A 22,896-nucleotide genomic window follows, 5' to 3' on the forward strand; every position below is an offset into this window, starting at 1 on the left:
TATCACAAACACAAATGACAGGTACTCGCAATCGCAAACACGTTTCAAAGTACCTTTCTAGAATGATATCAGACTCATTCTCCTCCATACATTCATGGCCTGTCAAACTTCCTAAACTCTTCTGAAAATACTTTCCTGCTTGTGAAATAACTATCAAGTGAACTACTTTGAGAGGTATACTTCTCATAGTGTTTGTTATGTTTGACATGTGTTGATTAGTAATTCAATAAAACTACCTTAGTGTACTTAAGCACGTGCATCACAATTTGTGCAGTGTGATTTCAAAGTAAGTGTTTAGTTACTTTTGTCGTTAGGGATTTGCTTTCAGTAATATTAATATAGGTCTCTGGTACATTAAACAGAATCGAATGATCATTCTTGTGATCTTTCAGATCTTGCATTGACTTACTTGCCAGCTCCCATGACCATGGCAAACAGTCCTTTATCCAGTAAGTGGTTTCTTTTTCATACATCTTGTTGTTTAGGACCAATATGTGGCACAAATCTTAAAGGTCATGGAATGTGTCAGATAAAATAAAATGTTTAAGAAACCAAAAAAGAGGAGCCATAAGTTTATGTAAATGCAGTCAAGAATGTAACACAGGACTGGCCGCTGAGGTGCCACCTCTCCATTTCTTCCCTCCTCCTCTTTCCTAATCATGACATTATTCCAATGGAATATTGGTGGCCTTCAATCCAAAAAGATGACTTGCGGCTGCTCTTGGAATCACAGCCTCTGCTAGTTCTCTGCCTGCAGGAAACAAAATTGCATCCTCAAGACTGATTTGAGCTTTTGTATTTCTTCCCAGTCTGCTTTGACTCCCTCTCTCCAAAGATGGCATTCCATATCGTAGGAGGAGAGAGGGGAGTCATGCTGCTCATATGGAAGGACGTTCAAAGTCAACCCTTCTCCCTGACTACCCAGCTTGAAGCTATTCCTGTCCGCATTTTACTTCCTCTCCTGAACTTTTCCATATGTACTGTTTACATCCCTCAGTCATTTGGTGTCATGGACACTCTTCTTCCAGCTTACTGGCCAACTCCCTCACCCCTTTCTGCTGCTCGTTGACTGTAATGCACACCATTCCCTTTGGAAATCTCCCAGAACCTGACAGAGAGGTGCCCTCTAGGCTGAACCTCTCAAGTCACCTTAACCTCATTTGCCTTATTGTGGGAGTACCCATCTTCCTTTTATACTACATGCACTCCTACCAATAACTGGAAATCTCCTGCACTGCCCAATTTGCCCATCATCTCATCACTGTCTCTAGTATGTACTTGAGCAACCATTTACCATTTGCTATCCATTTTCTGACTCCTACCCCACATATATGCACACCCAAATGGCAACTTTCTAGGGATGACTAGAGATTTACTGTTCCCTGGCACCCTTTGAGTAACATAATTTCTCCAGTTGTGATGCCAGGTAGAATATCTTACAAATGCTATCATTACCACCACACAATATTCCATTCTCGCACTTCATCTTTACTGTGCCATGTCCCAGTGCCTTGATTGACTGAGCTGTGTTGTGACTCAACTCATATGCAGAGATGTGTTCTCCATGTTTTTAACCATCATTCTATGATGGCAAACTGCATTCATTATGAACAGTTGCATGCACAGTGTCGTTGCACCCTTCAGGATAGCAAAAATCTAGCTAGATTTCCTTAACTAGTTCTTCTAACAGTTCCAGTACCTCATCTGTTGCATGGGCCCTGCAGGACCAAGATCCATTGGGCTGCTATTCTGCGGAGATTTCAAGCTCCACCCACTATCATTCTGCCGTCCTCCACCAGAAACAAGTGGAGGAGGCTTGGGTAGTACCCTTATTTTGGCAGATTAGCGAGTGCTACAAGCTGCATTTAGTATGAGGGGGCGAGAACTTGCTCTCACTTCATATCGATCCTCCAACACAGTGCTGGACGATGTCTGCATTCAGATGTTGCTAAACCTTTCTTTTGTGGGCAAGCACTTGCTCTTTCTTATGTACAACTGAATCTGGGCAGAGGGCGCAGTTTGCCAGATGCCAGCATAAAGACACTGTCATTCCCTTACCCTTACCCATACCCAAGCCCAGTAAGGAAAAATACCTTCCTTCTAGTTACTGCCCCATTTCTCCCACAAGCTGTGTTTGCAAACTGATGAAACATGTAATTCATGCCTGGCTGGTATAGTGACTAGAGTGTGGCAATTCACTGACCATTGTACCGTGTGGATTTTGAGCAGGCCGTCCTGCAGCTGACCATCTCATCACTTTGTCAACTTTTGTCGCGAATGGTTTTCTGTGGATATATCAGACATTGGCAGTGTTTTTAAATTTGCAGAAAGCCTAAAACACCTTCTGAAGGATGGGTATTCTTGATCTCTCTACATGTGGCACTTCTGAGGCCACATGCCACATGTCCTTCAGGTATTTTTAAAGTATTGATTTTTCAAAGAATGTTGGTACTGCCTTGTCAGAAACCTTTACCAGGAAGTTGGTGTGCCTCAGGGTACTGTTTTGAGTGTGACCCTCTTTGCTATTGCCTTTAACCTTATGATGTCCTGTCTCCTGCAGGTCATCTCCAGCAGTCTACTGTTGTCCACCCCTACACTGTTACCGTCCCACACCCTGTCCCAGCCTCCTCCTTACCCCCACATGATTGCCTGTCTCATCATGTGCAACTGCTCGCAGCCTGGCTTCAGCTGCCAGACAGTGTGATCACATGTGTGAGAGTTGCATTTGCGTGAGTATGTGAGTGTATGTTATCTATATATAACAGAGGCCTTGTTCACTGAGAGCTCACTTTCTTACAGTTTTTTTGTCGCGCCTGTGTGCCTTCCTTGGTATTGTTAAATTCATTTCTGAACAGCCATTAAAGCTCTAATGAATGGGCAGGCAGCATTATCAAATTAGTTAAGCAACATTACTGGGTCAGCTACTTGTCAGAGAATATTAACTATAATCTATTAGATCTGTTATGAACTACCAGAAAAAAGAATGCCAACAATTAAAAGCTCCCAGATGCATTTGAACTCGGATGCTGGCATCTTAAGTACTCACTTATGTGCCTTTACTGATGTAGATGTAGAATGGGTGCCAAGTTTGATATAGCTATTTGAACACAAACCAGACCTCATGGCAAAGAATAGAAACAGTAAAACTAATGATTCACAGTATCATCCAGTTGCAGGCCTAGGTAAGCCACGTAATGCAACAAAACATTTCATCACATTCCATCAGATCTCATCTGTCACATGTGCCAAACTATAACTTCACTTTCCATTACAGTGCTTGTGTATAGTCCAGCACAATATCAACATTGTGAGTGCACTTCCACAAACAGTTCTACAGCAAAAAAAGAAATCAAATTTCTTCACGGGGTTTACAATACTATTCAGGTTTTCATCACACGATGTTTGTCTTGTATGGGAGTCCTAGTGTACTGCGTATCGTGCTCGAAAAAGGGAACAGGGAGAAGGGGAAGATAAGGAAGATGATGGCGAGGTGAGTTGCAGTCTTGTGTTAGACCATCATAGCAACAATAGTTGCGGGCACAGATCAGTGGAAGATGTCATGGAAGGGCTTAGAACATCACTGAGACCCTAATTACTAGTAATAGACATAAGAAATAAATGAATACACCTTTGGTTGTCATTACCCATGCCCTGGCTGCAACTCAAACCATTAATGTTTGCTTGACTGTGATATTCCTGTGGTGCTGCTTGTGAGTGGATGACTGTAACTGAGGTATTGTCAGAGGTGTTAGTCATCAGAAATGGCATATTAGTCCAATGCTGATTTCTCTCTAAATGTCAAAAATGTTTAAGGAAATTTTGTTCAAATATGTGGCCTGTCCTCAGTGTAAGCTGTGCAAGGTTAAGCAAACGTCCGCAGTATGCGGATAATTTGACTTTCCATCCATGCATGTCACATATCTGGCAGAGTCATGAATTTCTATGTATCCTGTGTTGACATGACAAATATTAAGGGGTAGTAACGTGCATTTTTAAAGCTATACAAATTCACCTCAAGGGTGACTATGGGAATGTAAGTTGCCTGAGTATTGGGAACTTTGGATAAAATATCAATCTGTGTGATTGATGAATCTTTGGAATGTCAGAAGTCTACCCCTACTGTAAACAGAATATTAAAGAATTTTGTTGAAGGAGGCACTATCAGCAGAATGCCTGGCTCAAGATACTGAACACACAGCAGGATGACACATAGCTTGCATGTAAGAGCCAACTAATCCCTCCCCTAGATATGAAGCAGTTGTAGTGAGTGACGAAATTCCCAGTTCCAATGATGCAGTTCACTGAGGGCCAAGGAAAGCTGTACTGCACTCACAATGATCGAATATAAAACAGGAAATCAGTGAGGAAATGTTACACTGGCTGGCAGCCACAGAGCTCCATCTGAATGCAGTGTGGAAAAATGTATTTTTCACAGATAAGGTGTCTTCCCAAGACCAAACAGTAGTTCAACAGCCGCGAGGGTCCAGACATAATGGGGAATAAGTGGTGACAACAAGTAGTATTAGCCAATTGTCAGTTTCCTGGGGGCGTTGGTTTCCCCGTTGGGGGCGTTGGTTTCCCCGTTGGGGGCGTTGGTTTCCCCGTTGGGGGCGTTGGTTTCCCCGTTGGGGGCGTTGGTTTCCCCGTTGGGGGCGTTGGTTTCCCCGTTGGGGGCGTTGGTTTCCCCGTTGGGGGCGTTGGTTTCCCCGTTGGGGGCGTTGGTTTCCCCGTTGGGGGCGTTGGTTTCCCCGTTGGGGGCGTTGGTTTCCCCGTTGGGGGCGTTGGTTTCCCCGTTGGGGGCGTTGGTTTCCCCGTTGGGGGCGTTGGTTTCCCCGTTGGGGGCGTTGGTTTCCCCGTTGGGGGCGTTGGTTTCCCCGTTGGGGGCGTTGGTTTCCCCGTTGGGGGCGTTGGTTTCCCCGTTGGGGGCGTTGGTTTCCCCGTTGGGGGCGTTGGTTTCCCCGTTGGGGGCGTTGGTTTCCCCGTTGGGGGCGTTGGTTTCCCCGTTGGGGGCGTTGGTTTCCCCGTTGGGGGCGTTGGTTTCCCCGTTGGGGGCGTTGGTTTCCCCGTTGGGGGCGTTGGTTTCCCCGTTGGGGGCGTTGGTTTCCCCGTTGGGGGCGTTGGTTTCCCCGTTGGGGGCGTTGGTTTCCCCGTTGGGGGCGTTGGTTTCCCCGTTGGGGGCGTTGGTTTCCCCGTTGGGGGCGTTGGTTTCCCCGTTGGGGGCGTTGGTTTCCCCGTTGGGGGCGTTGGTTTCCCCGTTGGGGGCGTTGGTTTCCCCGTTGGGGGCGTTGGTTTCCCCGTTGGGGGCAACAGATTTCTGTGAGAGGAGCAGGAATGCTTCCTCAGTAGCAGGCCGTATGCCCATATTTTGAAGAAAGTGGTGCTGCATTTAGTGTGAATGCTATATTGTGGAGGGGAATTAATGCCACAGGAATAATTTTCACTTGTGTATAGGTCCGCTCATTCAACTGCAGCTGTCCAACATAGACATTAATGTAATGGACTGCCTGTGAGAGACTGCTCACATGAGCACAATGGAAATTATGTGTAAGTAGCATGAACACACTGAGAACTGGCTATGAAACACACCATTTATAGCTGATGCACTTTTGGACTGCTTTCTTTGAAGCCTCGGTGGGGTTGCTTCTTCTGACAAATGGGTCCAATGCCTCACAGGTTCAGTGCCAGGGTGCATGAATGAAGTCAGAAATAATGGGGCATTCTGAATAAAATGTTACGGACTGAGAACATTTTACTTTCTTTCCTTGTTCTGCTGTGCAGTGTTCTGTCAGTGAGAGCCAGCACAAAATCTCTTGGTGACGGAAAAAATGGAAGATGAGAGAAGGAAATTTGAGCTAGTTCTAGTTGGCATTATCCTTGTACCTGAAATAAATTTATTTTAATTTAATATTTTGAGTATTACATTCTCTTTACTTGCTATCTGCCTACATACATGAAATGAATAAATCAAGAGTGCCCCTTTTTAGGGCTATTTTTTGTTATGTCAAATTCATCTCTCTCCCACTCTATTGCCACCCATCAGACTCGACGAAAAATGTGCAAAATATATCTTCTCTCTCTCTCTCTCTCTCTCTCTCTCTCTCTCTCTCTCTCTCTCTCTCTCTCTCTCTCTCTCTCTCTCTCTCACACACACACACACACACACACACACGCATAGACAAATTACAAATTGGAAAGTCTCTCGTGACCAAATAAGAAAACAGTGCAGTAGGATAATTTGTAGTTTCTAAATGGTGTTTATATATGGAAATAAGTCTGTATGCTGCATTTATTTGATGGAGTACATGTGTTTCCTCATGCTGTATGTAGAATAAGAAACAATATGACATTTAATTTCTGTTGGACAAAACGTGTTTATTTCTTGTCTGAATCCTGGGCTACAGCAATGAACTTTGTCCAGAGATTGTTCTTCCTTCATGTAATGGAGGAAAAATACGACTGTGGACACTGCATCATGTAATTTCCCCATGCATCCTCCACAGCCTGACTAAACACAGCTTTGTTAGAGGCCATCTGATCTTGACTGGCGGTCATTTGTCCCAATCAGTGCTACCTAACAATAGCAAGACTGTGCACTCTATTTCCTTACTAAATCACAATCTGTCTTACATCACTGCACCCTTCAGTAAGAGTGATAGATTTGGTGAGTGGGAAGTAACTATACTGCCACTCATCTCAGACACTTCATACTTGCAGAACTGAAGTGCGAAAGGAGGGAGGTAGGGCAGGTGGGAGGGAAGTCAGTATGGAAGTGATGTAGCAGAAAATCGGTTTGTAAAGTAAGCACCACTTGGTATTGGCTCATACTCACCCACTTTATGGACTGCAGTTGTTGTTGTTGTTGTTGTTGTTGTTGTTGTTGTTATTGTCAGTCCGAATGGGGTTTGATGCAGTTCTCCACTCTGGTCTACCTTGTGCAAGCAGCCTTGGCTCTCGGTAACCATTATTAAATTCATTATCATGTGTTTAAATCTGGTAGGAGGCATGCAGTAATGATTGTAACACAGTACCACATGGAATGACTTCAGTGCAGTCACCGCCACCAACTTCGGTGCAAATGACTGGTCAGAGAATTCTGTACTGCCTTCACAGAGTGAATAAAAGTACTTGTTTCTCATGAGGTACTGCAGTGCTGGAAGTTAAGCCGCATCCTGTTAGCAGTTGACACAAGCTGAGTGGACCAAAATCCATTTAGTTCACTTTCAGAGGACTAATTCCAGACCACTGCTGTAGCCCCTCAATGAGCTATGGACATTTGTGGACGTGTTTAGTCAGATGTTTTTACCTATTTTTCCAGTTTTTGTTTCCATTTTAATTTCTTGTATTTTCTTTGTTTTGACTGCCATTGGGACCCTAGTTGTTGGGCTGCCCCTGTCCAATTATGCTCCTGCTCAATTCACTAGTCGACAAAAAATTCTTATTTACAGTTTTCTCTTTATTGGATGTGTTCACATTGTGTTGCTGCTGTCATAATGTCAGCATCCATCCCTGTTAGCCATGACCACAGAGATATGCATGGCCAAAATACAAAGTTGCTTCAAAATTGTCCACAGCAACTGCTCTAACAGCTTCCCAATTAAATGCTCGAATATACCAAAATGGGATAATGATGCGTTGCCTGTAGTTCTGTCAAACTGTGCTCTTACAGATTACTTTAAAGACTTCAGTTTTGAAATTTCCTTTCCCCTCCAAGTGATGTAGGACTTGCCTTATGCGTGTCAAGGAATCCAAATTTACATTGCAGTTGGATTTTGTGTAAATGTTACATTAGTTTCTTGTAAAAGTTGTAACAGCAGTCCCTGAAAGGAATGCCTGATGTTAAGTCATTAGTACTGAGTACCACACTTGTTGATGATAGTTTTGTTGGTTAAGCTGTGTATCCAAATCGGCATATAGTTCCTTTAGTTGCTGGATATAAAATTTTCCAATTGTTTAAACTCCCACACCTTTATGCTGGTTCTTCATGCAGTCATTGTTGCTCTCTGCAGTGTTACTATGAATATGTGCTAGGCTGTTACAGTATTTGTGATTTATGATGCCATATATCATTGCTACCAATGTCACATAGTACACTTCAAGACACCTACACTATCTTCTTTGTAAATTAGATATACTTTTCTGCATATCACCTTAACACTGTCCACAGTATGAAGTGGCTTCCGCCTAGTCATTCACTATGAAACACACCAGTCTCCCTTGTTCTGTGTGTACAGGTACAAATCAGTGAGGCTGATACACTGATGCCAGTTGCCACTGATGCACTTTTACAGGAGAATGCCATCAATAGCGATTTGGATGCCTACAGTGCTATATTTCAATCACATTGCAGTCTGCTGTAGCAGTGTGAACAACAAGAGCTATTGAGTGTAGTTTGGGGGCTAGCTGAGCATGTGCTAATCAACACAAAATACATAATTCACATAGAAAATAACTATCCAAACCCTAACCAACAATGTACCTTGAACAAACTGCTTGCATCTGTAAGAAGCTCCCTAACAGGGTAGTGTGACTCAATTGAAATGAAAACTTATGTGCTGGCCACGCATGTTAAGTATCTGTGGGCATCCCCTCAACACGTTAAACTTCCTTACCTCTGGGGCAGCTATTAGCATGTTGGAATGGAAAATATGAACTTTGATGAAGAATTACTCTAACACAACAACACTCTGGAACAGGTTAGTACACCCCTAAGTAGACAAAGCTCATAAAATCATAATGTATTGTTGAGGCCAGTGTCCTCCAGTTTTGTAGGTATGCAGTCATTACAGTACTTGCAGATGGTTTAAAGTGTTTCGATCAGGATTCTCGGTATTCATGTGGCCTTTATGGCTTCCTATCAACACCACACTACTAATACAAAAGAAAGTGAGTCACATAGTTGTAAGCTGCCACAACTCTGCTACACTACATGGCATGTCATTTGCGACGTGTGCCATGTGAACTGCTGTGGCTCAACACTTTGGGATCTGCTGGTTCTCAGTAACTTCAAATCCAATGGAGACACTATCAGAATTGTACATGACATAATTTCTCTATCTCCTAACTGTGACAGTCTGTAATTTTATAATGGTCTGTTATTCCTTTCCCCTTTCATGAGGGGTGTTCATTCCAGCAAACTATGCTGTACCTTTATTTCAGTCACTGGCAGTGTCCTTACACCAGCCTCCAAACACCAATGTTGACTTGCTTTTTGTGGGCACCTTTGTCCTTCTCTGTGACAGTGGCTGTATATGGCAGCTGTAATGAATTCAGACAATTAAAATATTTTGTGGTTCTTCACTTGGATCATTATGCAGTTTTCATCAATCTCACTTTTATAAAATTTCACATGTATGTACTTGCCACAGCACCTGATTCCTAATCTCCATCACTATTTTAGTTTAGCAACTTCTTGACATTAAAATGAGCATGTGCAGTGAGATGACAACCACTGCCACATTTCAAGATGTTTGATTTACACTCAAATTATGTTGATGTAAAGTTATTCAGATTCTTAATATTTTTGCAGATGCCGCAGAAGTTGAGAATGGAGGAGCTGTTGGCAGGTGAGATATTTGCTTTCTTCAGTAGCTTAATTACACATTAAAGTTACGACTTTAATATTTTATTTAGTGGTACTTTATTTTTTATTCTTTTTCTTTGACATTAATATTCCATTGGTGGTGTGCTAAATAATTTTTGTGAAACAGTTTTTCAAAATTCTATACTATAACTTAACACTGGATGTTAATTGTGTCATACGTAATTCATACTGAAAATTGGCGGTGTTATTGTAACTATGAAAGATTGGTTAAAATGTGCAGTTTCATTGAAAACGTTACAAATGTGCAGTTGCATTGAAAATGTGTACTGTGGTAGATTGTGAGGGAAATGTGGTCAAAGAGAAAGAAGACAAATTTTTAAGTACCAAATTGACATTTAGAAATTTGTCATTGTAATGTTAAGCAAACATTACAAATAGGCACACTACGATAAGTAGTAATGAATTTTGCCACCTGACTGACGTGTGAAATAGCCTGACCCATCTGGGTGACACAGTTACTCTCAATCCCCCACCTGCCAAGAGTGTTATTGACTACCCGGTGACAACATGCTACTGAGTACAAGGTGGCTGACTTGTTGGTGGCTTCACAACTTGTGTACTGCATTCTCAAGACCCATCTCATACTCCTCTCACCCCCTCTACTCCCATACCAGCTTCCCTAATTTGAAAATTTTGGAGTTCCCCTTAACTTAAGTTTCACAATCCTTCCCTCAGTACTAGCTACCCCTACACTGCCCTTTCCCATGCCTAGCTCTGTACCTGTACCTGTACCTGTACCTGTGTACCTGTGTACCTGTACCTTCTATGTTACACCCTCTGCCACCCCATCCCCTCTATGACATTTGCATTAAATCTGTCCACCACAACTCCTCACGCAGTTGGCCTGCAGGTTTATGACAATTTATCTGATTGGCAGAGGGACAGAACGCAACAAATGTTATTCCAGGCTTAGCCTTTTACTGCTTATTTCCACATTAACCCTTTCATGGCCAATCGAACGTCTTAGGCTGATGCATAACACTGTAGTGTTACCTACAACTTAAAAAAACTCAGACTATACATACTGGACACTTAAATCATCATAAATAATATAATTTGTTTCGCTGTTCACTTCAGTCTGTTGGGATAACTTTCTGAATCCACAACTGTAGAAATCATGTGATTTTGTAGCAAAGAGCCATGTTCAAAGTGTATTTTCACCCCAAAGGAAGTATGTCAAGATCATTGAACAGAGAGCAGAGAAGATAAAATCTGAGGGTGCAAGATCAGGTGAAAAACGTGGGTGCAAAATGACTTCTCAAACCAGTTGTTCTATAGTGTTTGTTGCCAGTCTAGCAGAATGCTGGTGACTGTTACTGTGGAATAGCACCACTTCACACAGTCTTCCTGGTTGTTTTTCTGGGACTACATCTGCAAGATGTCTGTTGTTGGCAATAAATACCAACAGGAAAGTTACACCTCATGCAAGCAACTCATAGTACACCACATGGTCACCTACATCTACATCTACATGATTACTCTGCAATTCACATTTAAGTGCTTGGCAGAGGGTTCATCCAACCACAATCGTACTATCTCTCTACCATTCCACTCCCGAAGAGCGCATGGGAAAAACGAACACCTAAACCTTTCTGTTGGAGCTCTGATTTCTCTTATTTTATTTTGATGATCATTCCTACCTATGTAGGTTGGTCTCAACAAAATATTTTCGCATTCAGAAGAGAAAGTTGATGATTTAAATTTCGTAAATAGATCTCGCCGCAATGAAGATCGTCTTCGTTTTAATGACTTCCATCCCAACTTTCTGAAAATGGAGGGTCAATAATGTCAAAACAATCTTCCTTTAAATTAGAAAAACTTTCCTAGCCATGCTCTGTCCCATGGCATTATCCCCATAGATGGTGAAAACGTTACCATTGAAACCACTTATTCATAAACACCACTGTTCTCATTTTGCCCATTTAGCCATTATAAATTAAAATGTAGCAGTGCTTTGTGTCAACATAATATTCATAGAATGACAATTTACCTAAATGAATGTGTCCACATTAAGTGAGAACAAGGTAATGTACTTTGTAATAATGGTGGAAAAGACCACTGTATCCTTTGATCCCTAGGCATATGAACTTGTCTTAGATCACATGTAATGCCCCCAACAACACAAAACACAATGATGGGAAAGGCTGACTTAAAGCATACATTGTGTACTCACTGTTACATTATTGGTATCGGCTGCATAAGTAACAATAACACAGTGCACAGTGTTCACTTAAGACGTCTCTCTTTTTTTGCTCCCAACATTTAATGTTCTAATGATGTACCAACATCATAATGCATTGATGATGGGTTGTTTAAAAAAAATGTACAAATGAAATGAACTTTGTGACAAGGCTGAAGATATATCAGTACATAGGTCACTGCATAGAACTATATGGAACATTGTAGATGTAACTGTAGATGTGCTCCAAGAAAGTGTGTGGGGCCCTTGATATTGATGTTCTATATTAATGACATCACAGACATCCTTCTTTTTGTTTTTCTGTTTGGGGTATCTAATGACCACATACTAATTTCAATGCTTCCTCCTTTGTTCTTCTTCCAGGTTTCCTTCGTCTTCACTATCTATCCTTTTTTCTTCCTCAGACCATTCTGACCCTGTCTTCCTCTTCTTCTTCCTGCCTTGGAATGCTTCCATTTGCAACCCTTTTGTCTTGAAATCCTTTCATTCTGCTGGGTCTTTTTCTTGTATTTCTTTCCAAATCTTTCCTAACTACTTGAATCTGTCCTGTTGTTGACATCTTGTCCCAAAGATGCTTAACAATCTGTTTGGTTAACCTGTTGCTGTTCACTCTGTATAAATGTCCAAAAAATAATAGTCAGCTCTTCTGCATCATTTCAATTGTTTTTCCTATGCTGCAATATACTTCATTACTTCTTAATATTCATACTTATGGATTTCCTAGCAGCCTGAGTATTTTTCAAATGATTCTTAATTCTAGGACTTGAAGTTTGTATAATTCATAATTCAACATTAAACATTCACTTGCATGGAGACATTCTGGTTTTACTACTGTGCTGTAGTGCTGTATTTTCAAATTTTTAGACACACACATCTTGTTGTAAATGTTCATGTTTATATCATATGCTTTCTCTATTTTACATACTCTTTTGTCTACAGCAAATATTTTTGAAGCCATTGCCTTGAATCTTTCCTCCCAAATATTTAAATTTATAAACCCTCTTTATCTGTTCATTATCTGTTACTAGGATTTCTGGGACATTTTTTTATGTTTGTCCAAAAAAATTTTTTCTACAGAAACTTTTAAAGCTGTTTTGTTGGCTATTCCTTCTAAGAGGTTGATTTGTATTTCTGAATTTGTTATATTTTTTATAAAGAATGGCATAATCATTTGCAAATACTAGACACTGAATTTCAGTATCTCTTTCTCCTGAAGTCTCCAGTCTCATTGTGACAGCTTATGTTCTTTGCCTTTTGTTTCAATTATCTTACTATTTCCTCTATGATGCAGTTGAGAAGGTGTGGAAACATGTTGTCACCCTGCATTTCACCTGTTATTTTGAGTGCCTTAGGTGTTTCACACCAAAACTTTACTTATGCTTCAGTGTGTGGGTGTTTCACGAATAAGGTTTGCTAGTTTAGTGTAATGCCAAGTTCTCGAGTCACTTTACCCACTGTTTACCTGTCAATCAAATGCTTTTCTAAAACCTGTAAATGTCAAAACTATGTCTTTAGAATTCGTATGGACTTAAAGTTGAAATTCTGTTCTGAGCCAGATTTGATCTTTCTAAATCCACTCTGATATTCTCCCAAATGGCTGTCAAGTGTTACTTCTACCTTGTTTAGTAATATTGTTAAAAATATAATACAGCCCACTGGCAACAGATATATACCTGTGCAATAATTTAGATAATGCCTATGACTTTTTTGTGCACAGGATGGATAGGAGCCACTTTCCAGTCTTCTGGAATCTTTTCAGTTTCCCATATTTCTTCAGACATAATCTGAAGGTTAGTTGTCATTTCTGCTTGACACCAGTTATGGTTGAGATGATTTTATTTCTTCTCCACTGGCTTTGTTGTTTTTCAGGTTTGTTTGTTTGTTTGTTTGTTTGCTGTAGGTGGTAGATCTGCTTCCATGTTTTCAGCAAATATCTGGAAAATCTAGCTAACAATTCAGTTCTCTACAGTACAAGAGTTGATCAAAGTACTTTCTTAGTAATTTACAGGTGTGGTTATTGCTTGGACCTATTTTACCATTTTCATCTGTGATGTAAATACATTGGAGCATGGCAGCCCTTTATATGATTTTTAAATGTCTGACACAGGGTTTGGAAGGATAACAAAGATTCTCCAACTCATCCTTCCTGCAGACATTATTGGTATTGTAGTAGTAGTAGTACTAGTAGTTGTAGTAGTAGTAGTAGTTGTTGTTGTTGTTGTTGTTTCGTAACAGTCATAGAAAACACACACACACACACACCCTAAAAGACCACTTTCATTCATTCAGTATAAAAGAAACAATTGTTATAATTCCAAATTCCTCTTCTGTGTCTCACTGCGTGTATAATTTATTGAAATAACTGCCCTTTGGAAGCCTATGCATCAGCAGGACAGTGTGGTGACCCACGGAGTACCTATTTACACAGCCAAGCTCATAGTTTCTCACTGAAAGCTGCTGTTAAAACTCTCCAGTGCTGAAGGTTCATATTGTTCCATGACGAAAATTCACCATACACAAAATGGAAATAAATCTAATGAACAATATGACAAGTTGTTTTAGGTTATTATTTTCAAACTGTATTAATGACATTTTTTAAAATGTCATTCGTTAAGAAGGCATCACTCCTTTGAAGTGGTATGTACAAGCATATTCAATGAAAGTTGTATGCTAATTGACACTGTCTAAAAGTTTCCTTTTTACACAGACCATGAATGTGGCTTTCAGTTTCTTCGTAATGTCTTCTGAGATTGATTAGAGGTTCAGTATGGCAACGGTGTGTGTTAAAATTAACATATGTGCCATTCATTGCAGCCATAATGTGGGAATAGTAGAAGGAGCACATCACAAAAGCAGTAAATAAAGTTATTAAGAGATGCTTTCCTCTCTGTGTGTACAGTTGCAGCTGCTGGAAGACGGTGGCAACTCGAGGAAGATGCCGTACCCAGTACAGAAGCGAGAGCTGGAGGTGCCAGGCACTCAGTGGGTGAGTAGTAGTGAGAGCCCACAGTGGGAGGCTTGTGAATCAAATGTATCAGGACAACTATTACTGGACATTACGATGGAGTGTGTCCACCCTTCTCCTTTATTTTGGCTTGAACTCTTCTGTTTGTACTTTCATTCAGACGTCTGAACCTCTGTGAAGGAATGGCAGCCCATTATTCCTCAAGAGCTAAGCCCAAAGAAGGTAGAGATGTTGGACATCAGGTTTGGAATGATGTCACCATTATTACTCATCCCTAAGATGATCCATTGCTTTCAGGTTGGAACATTGGTACGCAAGTTCACTACAGGAATGTCATTGTCCATAAACCTTCGCCTCACAATGCTGCTCAGTGACAGGCGGTATTGTTGAGCTGATTGTCAGTCTTTGTGTCTGAACACTTCCTCTGCTGTAGACAGTACACTACCATCAAATACATAATTATCCTTCTGAATTTAGCATTTTCTAAAGTGCAATAAGAGGACAACAAGTTAACAATGAGGAATTGCATACTGTAACATTGCCTCCTCTTCACATGATTGTTGGCACTAAAGATGATGGCAAGTAAAGTTCAGCCAGCATTCAGCTAACCCAAATCCTTCAGTCACATTGCCATGGAATATAGAATGATTTGTCACTTCACTCCTAGTCCCTTGCTTCCAGTTGTCCACTGTCCAGTGGACATTGCTTATTACGTGACCTTCAGTATTGTTTAGTGTTGAGAACAGGAGTGTGCGGTTTAGAGAAACTGCTCAGCCATTGCAACCAGGACTGCGGAGAGTGAGGGGTGGCCATGGGGCAAGACACATGAGCCCCACCTAAAAATATAGCAAACCAATTTTATTAGCATTGTAATGTAAGTGGAGTGGCTCCAAATGTTTGTATAAGTTAAACGTGCGTGCGTGCGTGCGTTTTTTTCTCATGCCACCACTTGGTAGCTTGGTAACCCCCCCCCCCCCTCTGGGGGCTCGCCATTCCTTGGTGGGTTCATTCTTAGCTACCATGGGGACCCAGGCTTTGCAGCACCTTTTCCCTTTTGTGTTGTATGTCAATCATCTTACTGTTCTTTTTCCCCTTGGGGAACATGTCTGGGGTATTCTTGGGAATGTCCAGCATTCTGTCACTGATGTACAAACAATCTCACCTTTGTTTTCCGCTCCATTTTCCTTTCTCTGTTTCCCTTCTCTCTTTCCTCCGATTCTGCGTTCGAGGGTCCTCTTTTTCTCTTCTTGCACCCTGTGTGATCCTAAAGGCTGGCCCATGCATCTGTGCATAACAGGTAACTGGGTGACTCATAATTTCCAGCCCCGTGTTGACAGGTCGGATTCTCTCATTCCTCCTGCTGTAGGCCAGTCTCAGGGTGGGGTGTGTGCTTGAGCAGTAAACTTTCCAAATTGCCATACATTCCAAACCCAATGTGCTGCTACCAATGTCATCATTTTAACCACTCTAGAACATCTTGTCAACACCCAGCCACATGTCACCTGTGGTAGGGATGCGCACGAGGGCAATTGTCCACCTCTATCTCCCTGCTGTATCAACTGCAAATGCGGCCATGCGAATTCATCTTAGGAGTGACCAGTGTATCTTGGTGTGCATGTTGTTCAAGAGATCCAGTTAAAGGAAAAGGTGCCTTATCCAGTTACTGGGTAGTCACAAACCCTGTGTTCTCCTGTCTGGCATCTATTTCTGTTTTTGTTACCCCTTACTCCATGAAAGACGTGGCCAGGCAGACATACAACCTCCAATTCAACTCTGAGGACATGAAATTGCCCAGTGTCAAGGTAGCATCGCCATCCCTCTGTCCTGCTTTGCAAGAAACCGCCAAACTCTTGCCTCAAGGGCCCAAGCAACCAGCTACACAACTGGTAGGCCGGAAAGGCCAGAAGGAGTACTCCCATGAAGACTTACTCCGTCCCTCCAGCCAAACAACACTTGAATCATCAACTGGGAGGGCTCGAAGAAGTCCTCCAAAGGCAAACAGTCCTCCTTTTTCCACGCTGAAGATCCTCTTTGATGGTGTCGGCACGTAATACCTTAGCCCGGCCAGCCTCCATGATGCCGATGTTCACTAAAAACTGTTTTTCAGCACTGGACTCCACAGACTGCCTGCACAAGCGATCTGATGTTTCTGTCTGACTCCATGGAGCAGGATCCTCCTGTGTCTGCACTCTGTAGTAGCACCTCTTCCTAGGCTGTCACTCAGCATCTGCCGAGGTGACACCCAAACGTCTGTTCATCATGACTGTTCTCCAATGAAACATTCACCAGCTTCGGTCCCACAATGAGGATTTGCGACTGCTTTTAGTGTTGAAGCACCCCTTCCATGTTTTCATCAAATATCTGGAAATTCTAGCTAACAATTCAGTTCTCTATAGTTCAAGAGTTGATCAAAGTACTTTCTTAGTAATTTACAGGTGTGGTTATTGCTTGGACCTATTTTACCATTTTCATCTGTGATGTAAATACATTGAAGCATGGCAGCCCTTTTTGAATAAAACCATGACTGTATGTATGAGAGCATTTTTTCTGCTGTAGTGCACAGTGATTCTTTTTTATCACTAATTATGATACTCGTGTCATCTGCAAATAGTAGAATTTTGGCTGAGCTGTCTGGAGCCTGTATGTCATTGATATAAATTAGAAATAACAATGGGCCCAGAATGCTGCCCTGAGGAAAACTTATTTAAATTTGTTTTGGTTCAGATATGGGTTTAAAATTGTGAAGATTGTTGGATGACCTCAGCTCAACAACTTGTGACCTGTTTTACAGATAGGATTCAAACCAATTTTTAACGGTACCCCTGATGCATATTGCTTAAAGTTTCCCTAGTAATATTACATTTTCACAGTATTGAAGGCTTTGGCTAAATCTAGATTAATTCCAACAACCTGTTTATTTGACTCGAACATTCTTACTATTTCTGTGCAATATGGCTGTTTCTGTAATGTGCCCTGCTCGAAAACCATGTTGACTGTTATTTATTAGTTTGTTTTTCTAGATATTTTGAAACCCTGATTTTCATTAATTCCTCAAGTATTTTGGAGAAGGATGGAAGGAGATATATAGGTTGGTAATTTTCTATATTATGTCTGTCACCATTTTTGTATAGAGGTATCACTTTAGAGATTTTAAGTTTATCCGGAAATATCTCTTCATTAAGGGACAAGTTTGCTATGTGCACTATAGGTTTGACAACACATGGAGCAATTTTCTTAATTATTGATACAGGTACATCATTCAAACCAGAGGACAATTTGGATTTCAAGCATTTAATGACTTTTAGAACTTCATGCTCGTCTGTTGGGATTGCCATCATGCTGGTATTTACCATTGGAGACATCACTGTTGGATGTTGCTTATATTTACTGCTTAAAGTAAGGGGAATATTAACAAAATAATTGTTTACATTAATTGCCATGGCATTTTTCCTATGGGGATATTTTCATTATTTTTAAGATGGATTTCCTGTTCTTTAGTTTGACCCAACTTTTTTTTCTTTTTTTTTTTTCTTTTACCACATCATTCTGGACTTGTTACTAGCCTGCCTTATTAATCTATCATTACTTAATAATTTTGCTTTTGATATTACTTTGCGGTAAGTCTGTTTGTATGTTCTCACATACTCAACAAACTGCTAATCATGACATGTTTTTAACTTTAAACTTAGTAATTTCATGGTTTCACTTGATGTTTTAATTCCGGGTGTACTCCAGGTCCCTTTGGATCCAGATGATCTGTAACTCAAAAGCTTTTTTGGGAAGCACATTTCAAAGTATGCCATAAAAGTGGAATCAAATGTATTGTAAGCATCATTTGTGTTTGTTTGTGCCAAGACCTCTGGCCAAACTGCATTTTTAACATTATTTTTGAACTGATTACAATTTTCAGTAGAGAAAAATCGTTTGTACTCCTTTTTATTTTCCCCTCCTTGGGAGTTGCAGTGTGATTAAAGGTTAGTGCATTATGATCTGATAATCCTATATTCACATTTGTAACTGCAACTTCATGTGTGACCACATTTGAGAAGATGTTATTTATTAGGCTTTCACTGGAATCTGTTGTTCTAGTGGGAGCTGATATGTGGGGAAACAAGTTGAAGCTTTTAGTATGTCTAAAAACTTGTATTTTACTGAACTCTGGACCAATAGATTAATATTAAAGTCACCACAAAAATTATGGTAGAGTTCTCATTTGAGAAAAATGTCGAGCATTTCTTCCAAATTGTTAAGAGAGACTTCAGTATTTCCAGATGGTGATCTGTAAATTGCTGCAACAATTACTTTCTTTTCTATGATTAATGGTTTAGCCTCATATCTTAACTTAAATTTAAGCTTGGGATTTAGATAAATGCATACACCACCACCTTTGACATTTTGCCTATAGTACTGACTGGCAAGTTTATAATATGTGTGACTAAAAGGACTTAAACTATATCTGTACATTGTATAAGGCTCAGTCACAACTTCTGTGCATGGCTATGACAGGTGGTGTGGGCAGCCTATCAAGTTAGGCTGTGGCCTCCTGATCTCACATTTTGTGCTCGCTTACTCAGTTGTGCAGAACTCTGACACTTGTCTCACTCCTCTGTCAGCACAGCTTCCCTTTCACGTCGTTTGTCTCCTAACACTGCAGTCAGGTGTCATGTGGTGTAACTATTTAATACAATGATGTATTATATTCTGTACCTTATCTTCTATACTTCTTCTCAAACTCTGTTATAATTACTTTAAAATTCAAAATTGATGCCTTTGATGCATCACATTTTTATAAATAACTTACTATGTCACTTTTGACTTAACAAATTATTTATTCCCTTCATCATCACACTCTTGAACTACACTAAAAGATCACCTTCATTCAGTATAAAAGAGACACTCACAATAATTTTGAAGGTTCCTCTTCTGTGTCTCACAACATACATCAGTTGTTGAAATAACTCCTTTGGCAGCCTATGGCTTTACAGGACAGTGTGGTGACCCCACAGAATACTTATTTTCACACATGTAGTTTGGCACCCAAAGCTGCTGTGATAGCTGTACAGTGCTGAAGGTGCATATTGTCCCCTGATGTAAGTCACCACACACAAAATAGAAATAACACTAATGAACAATATCTGTACGTTTATGTTTGACATGTTGTTTTCTATTGCTCTTTTCATGATGTGTACACAACACTTCTTTCAAAATGGCATTCATTGATAAGAAGTCATTGATATGTGCATCTCTCCTCTGGAGTGGTACGTACAAGCACAGTCTGTGAACATGGTGCCCAGTGAACACAGTCCAAAGTTTTTTAAATTTTTTTTTCCCATATGCCATGAATGTGGATTTCTTTTCGTAAGTATGGCTTCTGAGATTGGTTATAGCCTCAGTACATCATTGTTCATGATAAAATTCGCAAATTTACCCTCAATTGCAGCCATAATTAAAGAGCATGTCACTAAAGTGTACATAAAGTACTTGAAAGATGTTTTCCTCTCTGTGTGTGCAATAGTATCCAGTGCAGAACCGCAGCAGCTGCGGACACCAGAGGCTGGACCCAGTACTGGGGCTGGGGACATACGTGCAGCGAAGTCACCTGGTGAGTAAGAGTAAATTTACACGTAATTGTAGCCTTAACTAAAGCAGTACATAAAGTACTTAAAAGACGTTTTACTCTTTGTGTGTACAATAGTAGGCAGTGCAGAACAACAGCGGCTACGGTCACCAGAGGCTGGACCCAGTACTGGGGACATAGGTGCAGCGAAGTCACCTGGTGAGTAAGAGTAAGAGCCCACTGTGGGAGGCTTACATTCCTGCTCTGTACACTAGAGAATCAAATGTATCTGGACACCTATTAGTGGACATTAAGATTTTGTGTTCTCCTTTATGAGGACTTGAACTCTTCTGGGGACACTTTGACATTTCAAAATCTCTGTGGGTGGATGCCACCCCATTCTTCCTTGATAGCTGATAGCCGACAAGGTAGAAATGTTGGACACAGGGTATGGAGTGAAAATGCCATTTATAACTAATCCCTAAGACGATCCATTGCTTTCAGGTTGGAACATAGGCAGGCAAGCCTTCTTCAGGAATGCCACTGGTTATAAGCCTTTGCCTAACAATGCTGATCCATCAGAGGTACAAGTGTTGAGCTGATCAAATCGGTCGTTGTCTGTGAACTGTTCCTCTGCTGTTTATAGTACACAATACTGTCAAATATGTACTTACCCTTCTGCATTTATCATATCCTGAAGTACAATAAGGGGAGAACAAGTTAAAGAGGAGAAATTGCATATTGTTACACTGCCTGCTCTGCACTGCATTGTTGGCAGTAGAGGTAATGGCGGATAATGTTCACTTAGTAGTCACCACATCCAAATTCTTCCGTCAGATACCCACGGAGTATAGCACTGTTTGTCACTCCAAATCTCGTTTCCACTCATCCACTCACCAGCAGTCATAGGTTTTTGTGCTACAGTCAGTATGACTTTATGTTGAACAGAAATATGTTGTTTCCAGCAGCTGCTCAGCCATTGTAACCAGTTTTTCTAACTCCCTGTACACAGCCATTTCCTTAGCTGGCTCCTAGCTGCACTTCAAAACTGAAGAGTGACTGCAGCAGCTAACTGCAAGCTGGTTTTTACTATTTCCTACCACAATGATAGAAGCACTTGTCCATCAGCATACTGTGTGTGCCTGGACTTCATGTAGCATTGGTTGTTCCTTCACATTTTCACTTAACTGTCACATCACTGACAGCTGACTTGGGCAAGTTTGGAAGGGCTGAAATGCATTCCTGTGTTAATTATTCAGGTGTAATGCAAAGAAAAGTCCATGTTCAGTGTACTCAGATCCCTGACTGATGAATTCTGCTTACAAAACACTATTACCTGCCACTTCCTATAATATATATGATGGTAGTATCTGTTCCCGAAAGAACAATTACCGTGGATAACCATGCAGCTTTGCTAGAAATGAAATGATAATTAAATGGATGGAGCGTCTGCCATGTAAGCAGGAGATCCCGGGTTAGAGTCCCGGTTGGGGCACACATTTTCAACATTACCCCAATGAAGTACATCACCGCCTGTTTGCAGCTAGGGTTCCCATTTAATTATCATTTCACTTCCTATAATAGTAGCTCCACCTCTCATTGAATTAAAGTGCTCAGTTGCCCGTTACATAAGGGTGCCCAGGTATTTTGATTGGATATTGTGTTTATAGTTCTTATCTATGTGATTTCTGCAACCCATTAGTCAGTCCACCATACACAATTGAATTAGAATCCAGAAATCACAATATATTTTATTATATTTATGTTTTTGAATATTGAGGACTTTGATTTGGGGCGAGTATTTACTGACTTACAGAAATACAAAGATGGCCTATATAGCTGTGGAAATATGTGTGCTGAGAATTACTGGGAGGGAAAAGGAAACAGAAAAACAGACAGGGAACAGGCAGGAGGTGGAGACGTAGTGGGGAGGTAGTGGAGATGAGTGATACATGTAGTCATGGAGTGAGTGACAGATAGGATAAGACAATTACATGCTCCTATCCTAGAGAGGTGAGTGGGGGAACATTGAGGTGACAGTCTGGTGAGAGGCATTGAGTGGATATCAGGCTACATGGACTAAAAGCTGCAATGCCTGTAGCTTGAGACCAGAATACCAGGAGAAGCCAGGGAAGAGGCTTAATCAAACAGTGGGACTCCAATGAATGAATGATGTGAGTAGAAGAAACTGAGGATGATTTGTATTTCAAAACTGAACATTTTTGTACAACCTATTAGGGTAGTAACTTAAATGGAAATATTGGGGTGTGAATCTAGTTTATAAATGGTCATAGCTGATGCGTTCAGCACTACCATAAGTTATTTGATACTAACATTTTCAGGGGCTCCCTTAATCTTTCGGTGTTCAATCAGACATAAAGGTGCTGCCAAAATGTTTGTTTCAGAATCTGCACAACCATAGGAATGTCCCATTTCATTGTGTACTGTGATCTGTTATTCAGTTTATGTACAATTAGCACCCAGAAGCTGACAGGTGATGCTAGAATGTGTTTTTTTCTTTGTTGGTAACGAAGTGAGTACAGTATGTTTTGTGGAAGGAGCTTCCTATCTTT

The 22,896-nt window shown here is 40.9% G+C and overlaps 1 protein-coding gene across 1 annotated transcript in view; it reads right to left on the reverse strand.

Annotated features, from left to right (window-relative positions):
* LOC126235611 (neuroblast differentiation-associated protein AHNAK-like) overlaps positions 1–22,896 on the reverse strand; it is a 109,502-nt gene that overhangs the window by 30,957 nt on the left and 55,649 nt on the right. The window contains exon 3 of the mRNA XM_049944323.1: positions 4,550–5,314. Within this exon, the coding sequence (XP_049800280.1) occupies positions 4,550–5,314 (765 nt within the window). The remainder of the gene's footprint in view (positions 1–4,549; positions 5,315–22,896) is intronic.

The sequence above is a fragment of the Schistocerca nitens genome, chromosome 2 (genome assembly GCF_023898315.1).
Source record: "Schistocerca nitens isolate TAMUIC-IGC-003100 chromosome 2, iqSchNite1.1, whole genome shotgun sequence".
In the NCBI taxonomy this organism is placed as follows: Eukaryota; Metazoa; Arthropoda; class Insecta; order Orthoptera; family Acrididae; genus Schistocerca; species Schistocerca nitens.